Here is a 14,000-nt window from a genome sequence, read left to right on the forward strand (position 1 = left end):
TCCCGCGGCCGCTCGCCCGCGCGCGCGCGCACGCGGCCCCTGACCTGAGTCGGAGCCGGTCTCCATGGCCCGGGATGCTGCCGCTCGGCCGCCGCGCCCGACCAGCCCGCGTGCGGCCCGGCCGCCCTGGCCTCCGCCGACAGGTCCCCGAGGCGCGCGGCCCCGGCGAGGCGTTGAGGGTCCGCGGCTGCCGCGCGCGTCCGCCCGGCCCCGAGCCGGAGGAACACGCGCCCGGACGGAGGAAGAGACGTGGACTCGGGAAAGTCGAGCGGGGCCGCAGTCGGCGGAGGAAGCCCCGCCCTGCGCCTCCTGCCGAACTTCGCCGGCGCCGCGCCGACTCGGGCGGGCCCCCGAGCGGCCCCGAGCGGTGGGCGCGGGGGACCCGCCGGGAGCTGGGCGCGCGGGGATGCTCGCCCCGCTAACGTCGGCCCCCCCGAGCGGGCCGGGGAGGCCAGGGGCCCGCGCGACCTGAGCCACCGAGGCTTGGCGTGCCTTTCTCACCGGGGGTTGAGTGGAAACCCCGACTTTCTTAACTTTAAGCCTGTGTGTCCACGAGGTCGTGTACGGTTGGAAAGTGTAACTCAGATTGAGGGATTCCATGATAACGCTGTAGGAAATTAGGTGCCTGATGAAATACGTTTTTAGAGGGGGAAAAAAGTCGAGATCTTAAATAAACTGAAATTCCACGTATTCCCCGAAAATGGAATCCCTAGGGCCATAAAATAATGCCTTGAAATTTGAATACATGCTGATCAGAATGTAACATAGGCAAGTACGAGACAGCAACAAACACGATATTACTTCCCGTGTTTGTTTCTCCTTTTACAAAAACTCACATTGCCTTTGTAATTATCTTTGTAGTTCCATAAATGTAAATGATTTGGAATATTGTAAAATAGGAGTTCAGCTTCCTCCTAGTTCAGCTACCTCACCCAAGAGAAAAGTTACGAAATGTCGGATTGGCTGGTGCTTCAAGACCTTGTCTCTGCACACACGGACAGCCTGGCTGATAGTGATAAGGCTGGACTATGCACTATACCCTACATTCTTGCTGGCGCTTGTTTTCCCAGCTGATAGACTCTGGGACAGTAATTACGTCCTGAGTTTAACACTGCTTTCCCAGCTTCATTGCCAGTGGAAAGGCAGGAGGTGGGGCTATATGAAGGAAGTATGTCACTGGAGGTGTGGCCTTTGGGACTGTGTTGCAAGGCCTCTTCCTGTCTCTGCTTCCTATTTGCCATGAGAGGAGCTGCTTTATCCACCACATACACCCTGCCATGTTGTCCAGCCTCACCTCAAGCCCATAGCAATGAAACAAAGTGACCCAGAACCAAACCTCTAACACTCTAAGCCAAAAATATTTTTACTCGTTGTAAATGGTCAGATATTTTGTCAGTCTGGCAGAATATACACAGGTGAGATCAAGGTTTTGGGTAAATATTTTCAACCCCCATAAACACTTTTCAATGTTAATTCAAAGAACTTTATGTTACCAACAATCACTTTTGTTAATGACTTAATAGTATATTAACCTCCCCACCCTGGCTCTCATCCCCACCTGTCTCATATGCTGTCCAGACTGATGTCCTAGCTCCCTAACTCCAGCCTCTGCCTTCCGGAGACTTGAAACTGAATATAGGTTTGTGCTGCTTGAGCCTCAGTCCTTTAGTAAACATTCTTGCTCTTTGGTTTGGCATTTCCTTCTAAGTAAGTGTACAATGAACTGTTTATAAGCAATACTGAAGTATAGAAACGTCTCTACCCCTCCCCATACCACGATCCCCTCATTACTACTCCGCAGGAAGAATCCAAAACTTGTAAGCAGTTTGATACATTAAACTTTCCTACTTCTATACTGTATTAAAATATTTCAGATATCATGAGAGGCCGGCTGAGTGTCTTTCTATCTATTTGGATGTTCAAGAATGGCAAGAATGGGGGCTGGAGAGATGGGTCAGTGCTTAAAAGCGTGATTCTGGAATCAGCTCTCCCAGAGGACCCGGTTCAGTTCCTAGGATGCATCTGACTCCTTCCTCTGACCTCTGTAGGCATTATATGCATGGGGTTCACAGACATATGTGCTGCCAAACCACCCATACACATAAAACAAAAACAAATGTCAGAAATTTTAATCCAGCAACATGGCTACTCTGTCAAGGGATGGATGACATCCAAAGATCTAGGTTTGTGTGATCTGGCTGCAATGTAGACACACCATTTCACACCTTTAGTCCCAAACAATGGTGTCTAATTAAGGGACAGACAAAGTGGCAAATCAGGGAAAGATTTGAAAGAATGAGTCAGAAATGGGCTATGCCCAACTCTCCCAAGAATAGACAGGAAAGAGAAACTACTTAGAAGCAGCACAGAGAAAGGCGAGTTCTTGGAGACAGTACAGTTGAGTACAATTAAGTTCGTGGAGTTAAGGTTTCAAAGCAAAGCAATTCATTGAGAAGCAGAGAGAAGCAAGTTGGAATCAGTCAGCTTAGAGAGGTGTTTTAACCCAGAACAGCTGAGTTGAACCAGCCAGCCAGAGTTCAGAAAGAACTAGAAAATGTGAGCTTATTCAGCAGTAAGTCTTGGAGGTTGAAAGCATTCTGGGCCTAGGTTAGCAGACTAAGTCTGGAAGCCAACCCTTGCAGAAGATTAGATTGTACAAAGTCTAAAAGTTTCCAGGCCTATGCCTAGATAGAAACAGTCTGGGCTGAGCCCAAGCCATGTATTTGCAAAGCTTGGATATGGCTCTTATCTCATCCCCTCTTCTGAGGAAATTAAAACAACAGTTAAAAATAAAATCTCCAAAAAAAAAAAAAAAAGTAGCAAGAAAAATTTTCTTAATGTTATCATTTCTGGGCTCTTGAACATTAGAGGCCTAAAACACCCAGAGGCATATAGCTCCAGTCCCGGAGCCCTAAGGCCTATAACTTAAACTAATGGCTTATATTATGTAGGTAAGTGCTCAAGTCAAAGCAAGCTGCATCTTTCAAAGCCAGAGACATTTTGCTCCAAAACTCCTCTGCCAGATTCTTGCAACCTTAGGAGCTCAGGTCAGAGGCTATTGCTCTAGGCACAGAACCTAACAGCCAGTGTTACAATGCCAAGGCTTCAATTATCAGGACCCTCAGCTCTTAACTCTTGTCAGCTCTCTGGAAGTCTTCCATGGATCTGGGCTTGCAACCTCACTGGCTCAGCTCTTCAGTTTCTCACCTTTGGGCTCTGCTCTCTACAGTTTCCTGCCTGGGGACTCTCTCTGGGGCTCTCCAGCTAGTTTGTTACTTCTGCTGCTGCCGCCACAAATTCTGTAGTGTCACTACTGGGGCTGAGCACCACTTGCTGTCTTCTCTCCGTACAAGTTCAGCCCACTCTACCTACAGTAAACACTATCTGGGCAAAGAAAGGCCACTCGGGAGATTTTAATTGGAGCCTAATATATACAGAAGTAATACATGGAAAAGCCTTCAAACCTGACCCCATGACACTGAAAAAGAACCCATGACTTCTATAGCCAGAAAGGGCGGTGGCGTGTTTAGGAGCACCTTCTAACTCCACCAGTTAGAGCTTTGCATCTTTACCAATCATGAGCCTGGTTTGTGTGTGTCATTTATGAGCTTTTTGCTGAGTCACCAAGGAATGTGCGGTGCCCTCCCCTCCCCCGGCCTAGGAAGATTTGGCAGCAGGATAGTGAACATGATCACGAGGTCACTGAGGCTTGTCTTGATGAAAGTGAAGTCTCCAAGAGCTGGACAGACATGACTAAAATGAGACCTCTTGAGCAGCTGTCATCACAATGGCCCTCAGAACTACAGTTGAGTTTCCTCAGTTTCCAAGGAATATTCAAAGCAGCCAGGCCGACATGATAGCCTTCTTGCTGTAGTCCTCTAAAAGGAACTGCTTGATTGATAGTTCCTACTCACAGCAGTCCGATACATGGGAGAGTCTGACAGTTGTCTGTCAAGTGGTGAGTAGTACAGTCATGACAACTTTGATCATTTAAAAGGGAAAACCATCAAAGAGTATTTACATTAAAGGCCTATCATGTGCCAGTACTTAACTCACAGTGTTTAAGAGTATTCAACACCTAGTAAAGGTGAGCTTAAAGAGACCTGAGTCTGTCTCACAGCGACTGGCTAGGGAAAGTGAATTTCCTTAATTTCAAGTGGATCCTTTCATAGCCATCCCAGATAAAAACTAAATATAAGTAAGGGCAGTGAGAGAGGCAATTTTAGCCTTTAGATAAAAAATAATTGGCAACTTAGTTCATCATCTCAGTCCTCCCCATGAACAAATCATCTGCATAGATGTACACTGAGATTTTTGTTTTAACCAAAAAGTGGAGTATTTTATACATATTAGTATGTATTATCATTGCACCATATAATATATCACAAGTACCCCTTCCATAGCACTGATAACAATCATAGCTAATATAATACTAATTCTTCCTGGCATGAAATTAAGTACTGGACTCATATAATCCTCTCAACAGTTTGTGAAGTGGGGTTTTTAGGACTTAGGTTGATTCAGGGATACAGCCACAAACCAGAAAGTAAATGAGGAGTGGAGATTTGAGACAGAGTGGGGTAGAGTCTGCATTCTCGTTTCCTTTTGCCTGGGTGTGTTGGGAATGGGCCCCAAGGCCCGATGCATATTAAACAGGCTTCTCTCACTGAACTATGCTGTCAGCACCCCAAACCTGTTCTGTTTTACTCACTTGATTCAGGGTCCGACTGACTAGGTAGCACCACAGGATACCTCTGTCACAGGGCTGCAAAGTCAGCTCTGTCATCCTGCTTTTACTTTCATTCTGAGGTAAAGTTTCATAACCCAGGAGGACCTTGAACTCACGTGTACCCCAGGAAGGCCTCCACAGTTTTCTACCTCAGTCTTCCCAGAGCTGGGATGACGTGTGCTACTACACCTGCTCAAACCTATGTTCTTATCCACTGTGACCAGAATGGACAGAACTTTTCATTCTTTTAAATGTCTGCATGATAAGTATATAAAAAATATTTTTAAATTGTCCTTTGGGGGCCGGGGAGATGGCTGAGTCAGTCAGTGCTTGTTGTGCAAGGATGAGGACCTGAGCTCCACCCCCAGCACCTACAGAAAAAGCCAGGAGCACAGCATGAGAATATCATTTCCATCACTGGGTAGGCGGAATCAGGAAGTGGCCTGGGGTTTGATGGCCAGCTAATTAATCTACCTGTCTCAAAAAAGATAAGGTGAAGGACTGAAAAAGACATCTGCCATTGAACTCTAGCCTCAACATTCACACAGTGCACACACCTTCACACACACACACACACACAAATGCCTTTTTGTGAGCACTTAGGTTCTTAATATTTTTTCCATTGTGAGCAATGCTACCAAAAAAATGTTATGCAATCATGTATTTCTATAGTGGATAAATAACTTTTAATGAGAATGATAGGACCTTTCTCCACAATCATATGCCCGGTACCTCTACACCATCCCCTGCGTACCCTCATGAACGCTCTCACCACCCAGGCACACACAGAGACAGAGAGGCTACTCAGTCACAGGCATTCCCTTCCTCATTACCCAATTTGATAATACCTAACTGTTCCTTTGATGGCATTTTTGTGGTTTTCACTCTAGAAATCGATGGCCCTTGCTTAGATGGCTGGGTGGGCAGGACAGGACGGCTTGTCGTGAAGCTGGAGAAGGATCATTGTAACATAAAACATATTATCCTTACAAGTAAAAATCTTAGGAAAATTGTACGTAGACCTTAAAAAACAAACTCTTATTTACATTTCTTAATCTTTTTCTCCCTTCTCCACCTGAATCTCTTCCAACACCCCAGCACCAGGTAGGAGAGAGAAAGGCTTAGTGGGAGAAGGGCACAGTTCTTTCTTAGCTGCTTCCTACTGGTCAGGGTCGTCAGGTTCCTTGGAGCCAGTCCAATCCCCCTTTCAGGAGATCTCTGTCTTCTTGTCTCAGAACAGCAACCAGGAGCAGCAAGAGGGAAGCAGGAGTGAAAGAATCAGACTAGCCTTATAACCTATATTTTTTAATTCTCTCAGTACTCTTCCAGAGAACAGCAGATTGTAATAGCCCCTCCTGACCCTAGCCATCTGCAAGGATGGAGATAAGGAGACCTCCACCAGGTTGCAGAAGGAAATAGCAGCGGATCCAGATGGTCCTAATTCCCCTCCCAAATAGCCCCTGACATTTTGACTAAAGGCACATAGCCCCGCTTCTCAGAGATACCACAGGATGAGCAAATTGCTTTTCCCACCTTTAACAGTAGCTGAATCTGCACACATCAGGAAAGAACAGATATCCCCCAGATGTCTAGCTGACCGGACCTGGTGCCCACAATAGACCCTATATCTGCTCCCATGATGTCAGACCTGTAACCCCCTTTAAAAACCGGAGGCTTTTGAGAGTCATTGCTGACCCTAGCCTGAATGTAGAGTTAGCCCCAGAACGCTGGTGTAAATAAACCTCTTGTTAATTGCAGCGATCCCGGGCTCAGAGTTTCCTTTGCAAACCTCCCAGTAGTTAGACCCCTTTGTGGGCCTTTCAGGAGCAGCCTTGTTCTTTCTCTTCTCTACACTCTCTGGGCTCTGGCATTTCTTCTCTCTCCAGAGTCCTCAGATTTAAACTGTCTGCAGCTGGCAAAGAGCTCCTCTCAGAGCCCGCATGAGGCAAATAGTCTGCTGCTGTGACCATCTGAATCAGTCCACATCCCACACCTGGGACCCAAACAAAAACAGGTTTATATCCATAACATTTCCCCCTTTCTGTTAAAAACAAAAACAAAAACGGCTTTTCTTTTAATATAAACAAAACTTGCTGTTGTTTTCGTAAAGGGAGATAATCAAGACACCAAACCCTTTTCTTTTAGAACCCGATGACTTTCTGGTGCTTCTGTCTGTATCAACTCATACTTTTTGCTGTCAAGCCTCAAGCTAGGTTCCTAAAACGGCCAGAAGTTACCCAGACGTTCTTGCAGAGAACCACCACTGCCGGAAATGGACCATCCGCTTCTCTGGCGGAACCTGCCATATCTGAGTTAATGCGCCATTTTAAGCTCGGAGCCTGCGCCGAGCTAAAACTTCTGGCGGTTGCTGGGAAAGCTAATGCTTAACCTGAGGCTGCTCCTCTGGGCAGCTCAGTTTGCTTAAGATTAACCTGTTTTCCTGAAGCAGGCTTTTTGCCTTTACAGCCTTCTGCTCCTCTGGGCTGCCCTGCTTGCCCAGAGGTTGTGGGAACTTGACACTGAAAAGTGCTTGGATCAGGGCTGGGTGGCGCTTGTGGAGAATTCCGGCCCTTAGTTACCAAGTATTCTCCTTTTACCAGTGACCCTTTTTGCTTTCCAAACATTTCAACCTCTATCTGCAAATTTTCTAGTTGCTTTGCCAACTCTGTAATGAAACAAAACCAGAGAATCCTCCTCTGGGAATAAAGCAGGACTAAAACCAGTGTTAGCAGCTGCAGTAAACCTTATGTCCATATCCTGAAAGAATATATCCATCTCTCTGTACCCTACTGTCTCCTGTATGCCATTACTCATTATTTTAAGCCCCACGTTGGGTGTCATTTGTAGACCCTGATTTTTTTTTAACAAACCTATTTTCTTTAGGGTTATTAAAGGCTTCTACCTCCCTTTCAACCCCATCACCAGGTAGGAGGCAAAAAGGACTAGCAGAGACAGGGGGCAGAGTTCTCTCTGATATTTCCCGCTGTATAGGGTTGTAGGATTCTTTTGGGGACCATACCAATATCAGTTATCCAGAAATCCAGTCCAGGTCACCAGCAAATCAGCAAAAAGCAAATGCAGCAAGCAGTCCTCCTCAAAGCACCTGCGCCTTCTTCATCAAAGTCCTCAGAATTCAACTAATTCCACCTGACAAAGGCCTCTGACAAATTCAACTAATTCCACCTGACAAAGTGTCTTCTGCACAAGACACTTAATAGGTACAGACAAACTAAAACCCTCAACTTGAAATTTTAACAAAACCATGTTTGCATATCATAAACCAAAACATCCACAACAGAAAACCAATGTAAAGAAGGAATATACAAACTGGAGGTTAATCACCTCACACACATGCATTCGCATGCACACACACACACACACACACACACACACACACACAGACCATGTTAGAACACCTTCGAGTCACCGGGTCACCCGGGGGAACTTTGTCCCAGAGCACTGCATCTTCCTGACTGTCCGTACCCTGATCGGCTTGTCTATCCTCTGAAGCACAGCCTAGCTGAGACTCCTGCTCCCTTTATCAGTGTCAGACTGCGATTTTGTTCTCCCCTCGGCCTGCTGTACTTACATGAAACTAATCACTTGAGGAATAAAAAGTTACAAACTTTGGTGGGAACCTTATTCTTTCTTGTACAAGCAGAAGATCAAATCCAAGGCTCAGAGACATTAGGCAAAGCCGTTTACCACTGAACTGTGTCTCCCTCCCTAGTGGACACAGTTTAGTTCCAATCTTATGTGAACTTTTGACTTGACCTCTTTTTAACCTCTCCCCCTAATGGTTTCTTCAGCACTTTCTGGCCTTTCTCTAAATGTGCTGTGGTGCACGTTTAGGATGCCACCCTCATGAAAACTCGTGCACTTCCGTCTTGGCACTGTTAAGAGAATGGAAAACCATTGAGAGGTGGGGCTTCATGGGAGGTCCTAGTCCTCAAAGAAAATGCTGGAATTCAGCCCCTCCCACTCCCACTCAACTTCTCCAACACACTCAAATCCTCCGACACATGCTCACAACTATAACACTCTCCTCACCATAAGTCAAAAGACAACAGGGCTAACCAGCCAATGCCTGAATCCTCTAAAACTGATCCAAAATCAACTTTTCCTTTTTTCCAGTTGACTTATCTCATGCATTGGTACAAGATTGGAAACCTGCCTAAGCATCCCTGTTGGGATGGCCTTTCTGTACACTGTGTGAAGGTTGTCTTTGCATGTTCAATTGTTAATTCTGGACTGCCGGATGGCTGAGTACTGTCCAGATTTTAACTGTATCATATTTTGTAAACATCCCCTCTAATAAATTTTGATTGGTTTAGTAAGAGCTGAATGGCCAATAGCAAAGGCAGGAGAGGAAGGCAGGACTTCTGAAAAGGAATAGGACTCTGGGAAGGAATCTGGGGTAGAGAGAGTCACCGGCCAGACACAGCAAAAGAAGCAGTGTCAGGACTAAGACCGAGAGGTAACGTGCCACATGGCGGAACATAGATTAGTATAAACGGTGTAATTTAAAATAAGAGCTAGCCGGGGAAGAGCCTAACATAAGGCCAAGCTTTACTAATTAATGAAAGTCTCTGCGTCATTATTGGGAGCTGGTGGTCCCAGGCAGTCTGGTTATAACTGGTGCCCTGTGGTTAGTATCACCTTTCTTGCTTACTCTTTCTGTCATTACTTTCAAATTACTATTTTAGGAGCTGGGAGCACGGCTCGGTGCTAAAGCACACACGCAGCCTGTGTGAAATCTTGAGTTTAATTCCCAGCACAAGAAGAGACGAGAGCCTGGTGGTAGCAGTAGCGCACACCTTTGATCCCAGCACTTGGGAAGGAGAGGCAGGCGGAGCTCTGTGAGTTCAAGGCTGGCATAGTCTACAGAGTGAGTTCCAGAACATCAAGAGCTACACAGAGAAACCCTGTCTCAAAAAGGGGGAAAAATTATTGAAATGATACTGAGTAAGATTTAAAGAATCTCATTGGTAGCCCATGATGGCGGTGCAAGCCTTGAGTCCCAACACTCGGGAGGCAGAGGCAGGTAGATCTCTTGAGTTCAAGGCCAGCCTGATCTACAAAGGGGGTTCCAAGACAGCCAGTGCTACCCAGAGAAACCCTGTCTCAAAAACAAAACAAGCAAACAAAAACAACCTTGTTGACATACATCTTTGGTAATTCAAAAGCCTTTGCTGATCCTCACATTTTTCAACAATAAAAGGAAGAGGTAAGAGAATTTCCAACCTGTGTCTACAGAGAATAATAAATAAAAGATTTAATCTCGGGAGCAAAAACTATATTAAAATTTCAAAGTCATACATTGCTACAGCTTTAATATTTAATAAGACTCGCAAGAGAATTGTTTTAATAACGGCATTTTCTCATTCATGCTATGTGCAGTGTATGAAAATACAGAATGAGACTGTTTAATTGGGGCTGGAGAGATGGCTCTTACCAAAGACCCAAGTTCAGTTCCCAGAACTCACCTCAGAAGCCTGTAACTCTAGCCCCATGAAATCTGATGCCCTCTTCTCGCCCCTGCAGGGACTCACATACACACATGGCACATACTAATTCATCTGCATACACACATACATACACGTAAATAAGCATAAAATCTACCTAAAAATGTTTTTATTTTAAAAAAACAACATTCTGTTGACCTTCCCATCGTGTTAAGGTAATTGGATTCACCCAAACAACACAAAGTTGGTTTCCTCAAAACTGACCAAATTCCTGAGAGAGAGGAGTTGATTCACTTAGCTTGGATCTCATGACCACCCCTTGAAGGGTCATTGAGCCGTCAGGAAAGGGATTGAGAAAGTTGACTAAAACAGGTGTTTACCGCCAGCTCTCACTAATCTAAGTAAGCACTGTTCTTTGTAAAATGCTCTGAACTGTCATTACGCCTCAGAATCTGGCCTTTGGCCCCTTCCTTTAAGCATCTTTGGGTGAAAAGAAGGCCTCAGCCTACTCCCTTGCATTCTGGATTAGGACCTTTTCTTTAACCCTTATGAAGATCACCATGGTTACTTCCAAAAGTTTACCACTGACCTAGCGTGTTCAGTGATATTTCAAGACAGCGGAGTCTTACTTATACTTGATGTCCATTTCCTCACAACTCCATCCTTTCATCATACTTGATTCATTTCCCTTATCTTTAGAAACCTTATGCTTCTGACAATGCTTTTCTCTACTGATTCCCCTTATACTTCATTTAACCGTTTCCTTCATCACAGAGTATCAGGGAATGGAATAACCAAAAATGCATTATATTGAAAAAAAAACCAATACATTGTTTGCAATATTCAAAAAAGATTATTCAAGGTGGGAGGGTTGCAAATGAAAGGAAATAGACTTTCTGAGAATCTGTTTCAACAAACAGTGAACAAGAGAGAGAAAGGGAGAAATGACCTTGAGTTAGGACAGTAGTGATAGAATTTATCGGACTTATATAAACAGAAGACAGATTGAGAAGTCAAGGCCAGTGTTAGACTAGGGAGATGAAGACAGTAAGGATGACTCCCAGAATTCTGACTCCCCAGACAGTGGCACACAGAGCAGCGATTTTGTAGGGCTGGAGAGGCAGTTACGAACACTGAGCACTCTCTGTGGTTAAGAGCAGTGGCTGCTCTTGCAGAAAACTTGGGTTGGTTACCAGCACCTGTAGGGCAGTTACAACCATCTGTAACTTTAGTTACGGGGGGTCCAAGGTCCACTTCTGGCCTCTAAATCACCAGCCATGTACACAGTACACACTTACATATATCAACACACAACCCTTGTAAGCGCCCGCACTTGCCAGCACCTGACATGGCTGTGAGAAATGAGACAAGGCTCGGGTTGGAGGGGCCACAGCAAAACTGAGGCTGTGTTTTTATTGAGAACAATCAGAATGTTTATACCTTTATCAGAAAGAGAATATAATGGCAATTGCCAGGATCCATACAGTTGTAGTTGCCAGGATACAATGACGTTTGCAAGCTACACAGGGTACACAAAATTAATGTGTAAGACCAAATTTCCTGTCAGGTTTCCATGCTTTCTTGACGCTAAGATTCACTGTGACATACAGGGAAACACAATTGGCTGGAATGCGTCACTGCCTGAGTGAATGCATCCGTCTCAAAGGAAACGGAAGGCATATTGTAGCCCAGGAGCCATGGACACTAACCTGAAAAAACCTATGAAGCGTGCCTCTCAAGGCAATTAGGCCAAGTTCACTAAATGGTTCCCTGAAATCACTTATACATATAGCATATTTTTAATTGAAGAAATATAAGGTGGCTCGGTGGTAAAGAGCACTGCATATGCTCTTCCATGTGGCCTGGGTAAGAGTTCCAACATCCACCTGCTGGCTCACGACCATCAGTAACTCCAGGGGATCCAACGCCCTCTGCTGGTCCACAGTCACCGCATGCATGTGATACACATCCATGGCAGGCAAAATTGCCCATACATATTAAAGTAATGAAATTAAATTTAAAATCAAGTAAATAATAAAAATAAACCAAACTAACATGTAGGAGCTGAGTATGTAGCATGTGCGCAGTTCAAAGTTCAAGTCCTAGCACTGAGAAAAAAGAAGAGGAAGAAAAAATGGAAAAGAAGGAAAAAGGGGAGGAGAAAAAAGGAGAAGGAGAGGAAAAGAAAAGAGGAAGAAGAGAAGGTAATAAAGGAAAAGCAAAGAATGAAAAGATAGTAGTCTATGGATATGGAATGATTTACAAAAAATATGAACTAGCAAAGAAAATTAGACCAACAAGAAAAGTGAAAGCAAAGGCAAAAAATTTTTAATTCTTCCAAAATGGAATTATTTCAAGGACCAGATTGTCCTAGCAAGATGAAGAGAACATTACAATGTCTGCAAGCATTTTTTAAAAATTTGATAAACATAGATATTTATTGCTGGTTTTCACATCACAAATTTCAATGTGACATTTGTCTTCAATCTATGCTGAGATATTTAATATCTCTGTCCATTTTGTGATAGAAGAAGCTGTTATATTTTTCCTTTTCTTTTTTCATTTTAATTTTTTATATTAATTACAGTTTATTCACTTGTATCCCTTCATTCCCTCCCATTCCCCTCTCCCCCCTCATCTCCTTCCATGCCCCTCTCCAAGTCCACTGATAGGGGAGGTCCTCCTCCCTTTCCATATGACCCTAGCCTATCAGGTCTCATCAGGACTGGCTGCATTGTCTTCCTCTGTGGCCTGGTAAGGCTGCTCCCCCATCAGAGGAAGGTGATCAAGGAGCAAACCACTGAGTTCATGTCAGAGACAAATCCTGTTTCCCTTCCTAGGGAACCCACTTGGATACTGAGCTGCCATGGGCTACATCTGACCTGGGGTTCTAGGTTATCTCCATGAATGGTTCTTGGTTGGAGTATCAGTCTCAGAAAAGACCCCCGTGCCCAGATTTTTTGGTTCTCTTGCTCTCCTTCTGGAGCTCCTGTCCCTTCCAGGTCTTTCTATCTCCCCCTTCTTTCATAAGATTCCCTACACTCTGCCCAAAGTTTGGTTATGAGCCTCAGCATCTGCTTTGATATACTGCTGGGTAGAGCCTTTCAGGGGCCCTCTGTTGGCCTACTCCTGTCCTGTTTGCTGTTTTCTACCTCTTCCAATGTCCATCCTGTTTGCCTTTCTGGGTGAGGATTGATCATCTTACCCAGGGTCCTCATTCTTAGCTTTTTTAGGTGTACAAATTTTAGTATGTTTATCCTACATTATATGTCTAATATCGACTTATAAGTGAGTATATACCATGTGTGTTTTTTTTGCTTCTGGGATACCTCACTCAGGATGATCTTTTCTAGATCCCACCATTTGCCTGCAAATTTCATGATTTCCTTGTTTTTAATTGCTGAGTAGTATTCCATTGTGTAAAAATACCACAATTTCTGTAACCATTCCTCTGTTGAGGGACATTTGGGTTGTTTCCAGCTTCTGGCTATTACAAATAAAGCTGCTACAAACATAGTTGAGCAAATGTCCTTGTTGTGTACTTGAGCATCTTTTGGATATATGCCTAGGAGTGGTATAGCTGGATCTTGAGGAAGTGTGATTCCTAATTGTCTGAGAAAGCACCAGATTGATTTTCAAAGTAGTTGTACAAGTTTACATTCCCACTAGCAATGGAGGAGGGTTCCCCTTTCTCCACATCCTCTCCAACATGTATTGTCACTTGAGTTTTTGATCTTAGCCATTCTAATGGGTGTAAGGTGAAATCTCAGGGTCGTTTTGATTTGTATTTCCCTGATGACTAAGGA

The 14,000-nt window shown here is 44.5% G+C and overlaps 1 protein-coding gene across 3 annotated transcripts in view; it reads right to left on the bottom strand.

Moving 5' to 3' along the window:
- Ecpas (Ecm29 proteasome adaptor and scaffold) overlaps positions 1 to 151 on the bottom strand; it is a 117,170-nt gene extending 117,019 nt beyond the window's left edge. For 2 of the 3 annotated variants that reach the window (XM_055611748.1, XM_055611744.1), the window contains exon 1: positions 45 to 121. Coding sequence is in view for 1 of the 3 variants with exons in the window: in XM_055611747.1 (XP_055467722.1) it covers positions 45 to 66 (22 nt within the window). In the remaining 2 variants the exon portion in view is untranslated. Of the gene's footprint in view, positions 1 to 44 lie in introns of all 3 variants that reach the window. The other variant, XM_055611747.1, reaches the window with a different exon arrangement.
- Between the last annotated feature and the right edge of the window lie 13,849 nt (positions 152 to 14,000).

Source organism: Psammomys obesus, unplaced genomic scaffold, assembly GCF_907164565.1.
Source record: "Psammomys obesus unplaced genomic scaffold, mPsaObe1.curated_primary_1811, whole genome shotgun sequence".
Lineage (NCBI taxonomy): Eukaryota > Metazoa > Chordata > Mammalia > Rodentia > Muridae > Psammomys > Psammomys obesus.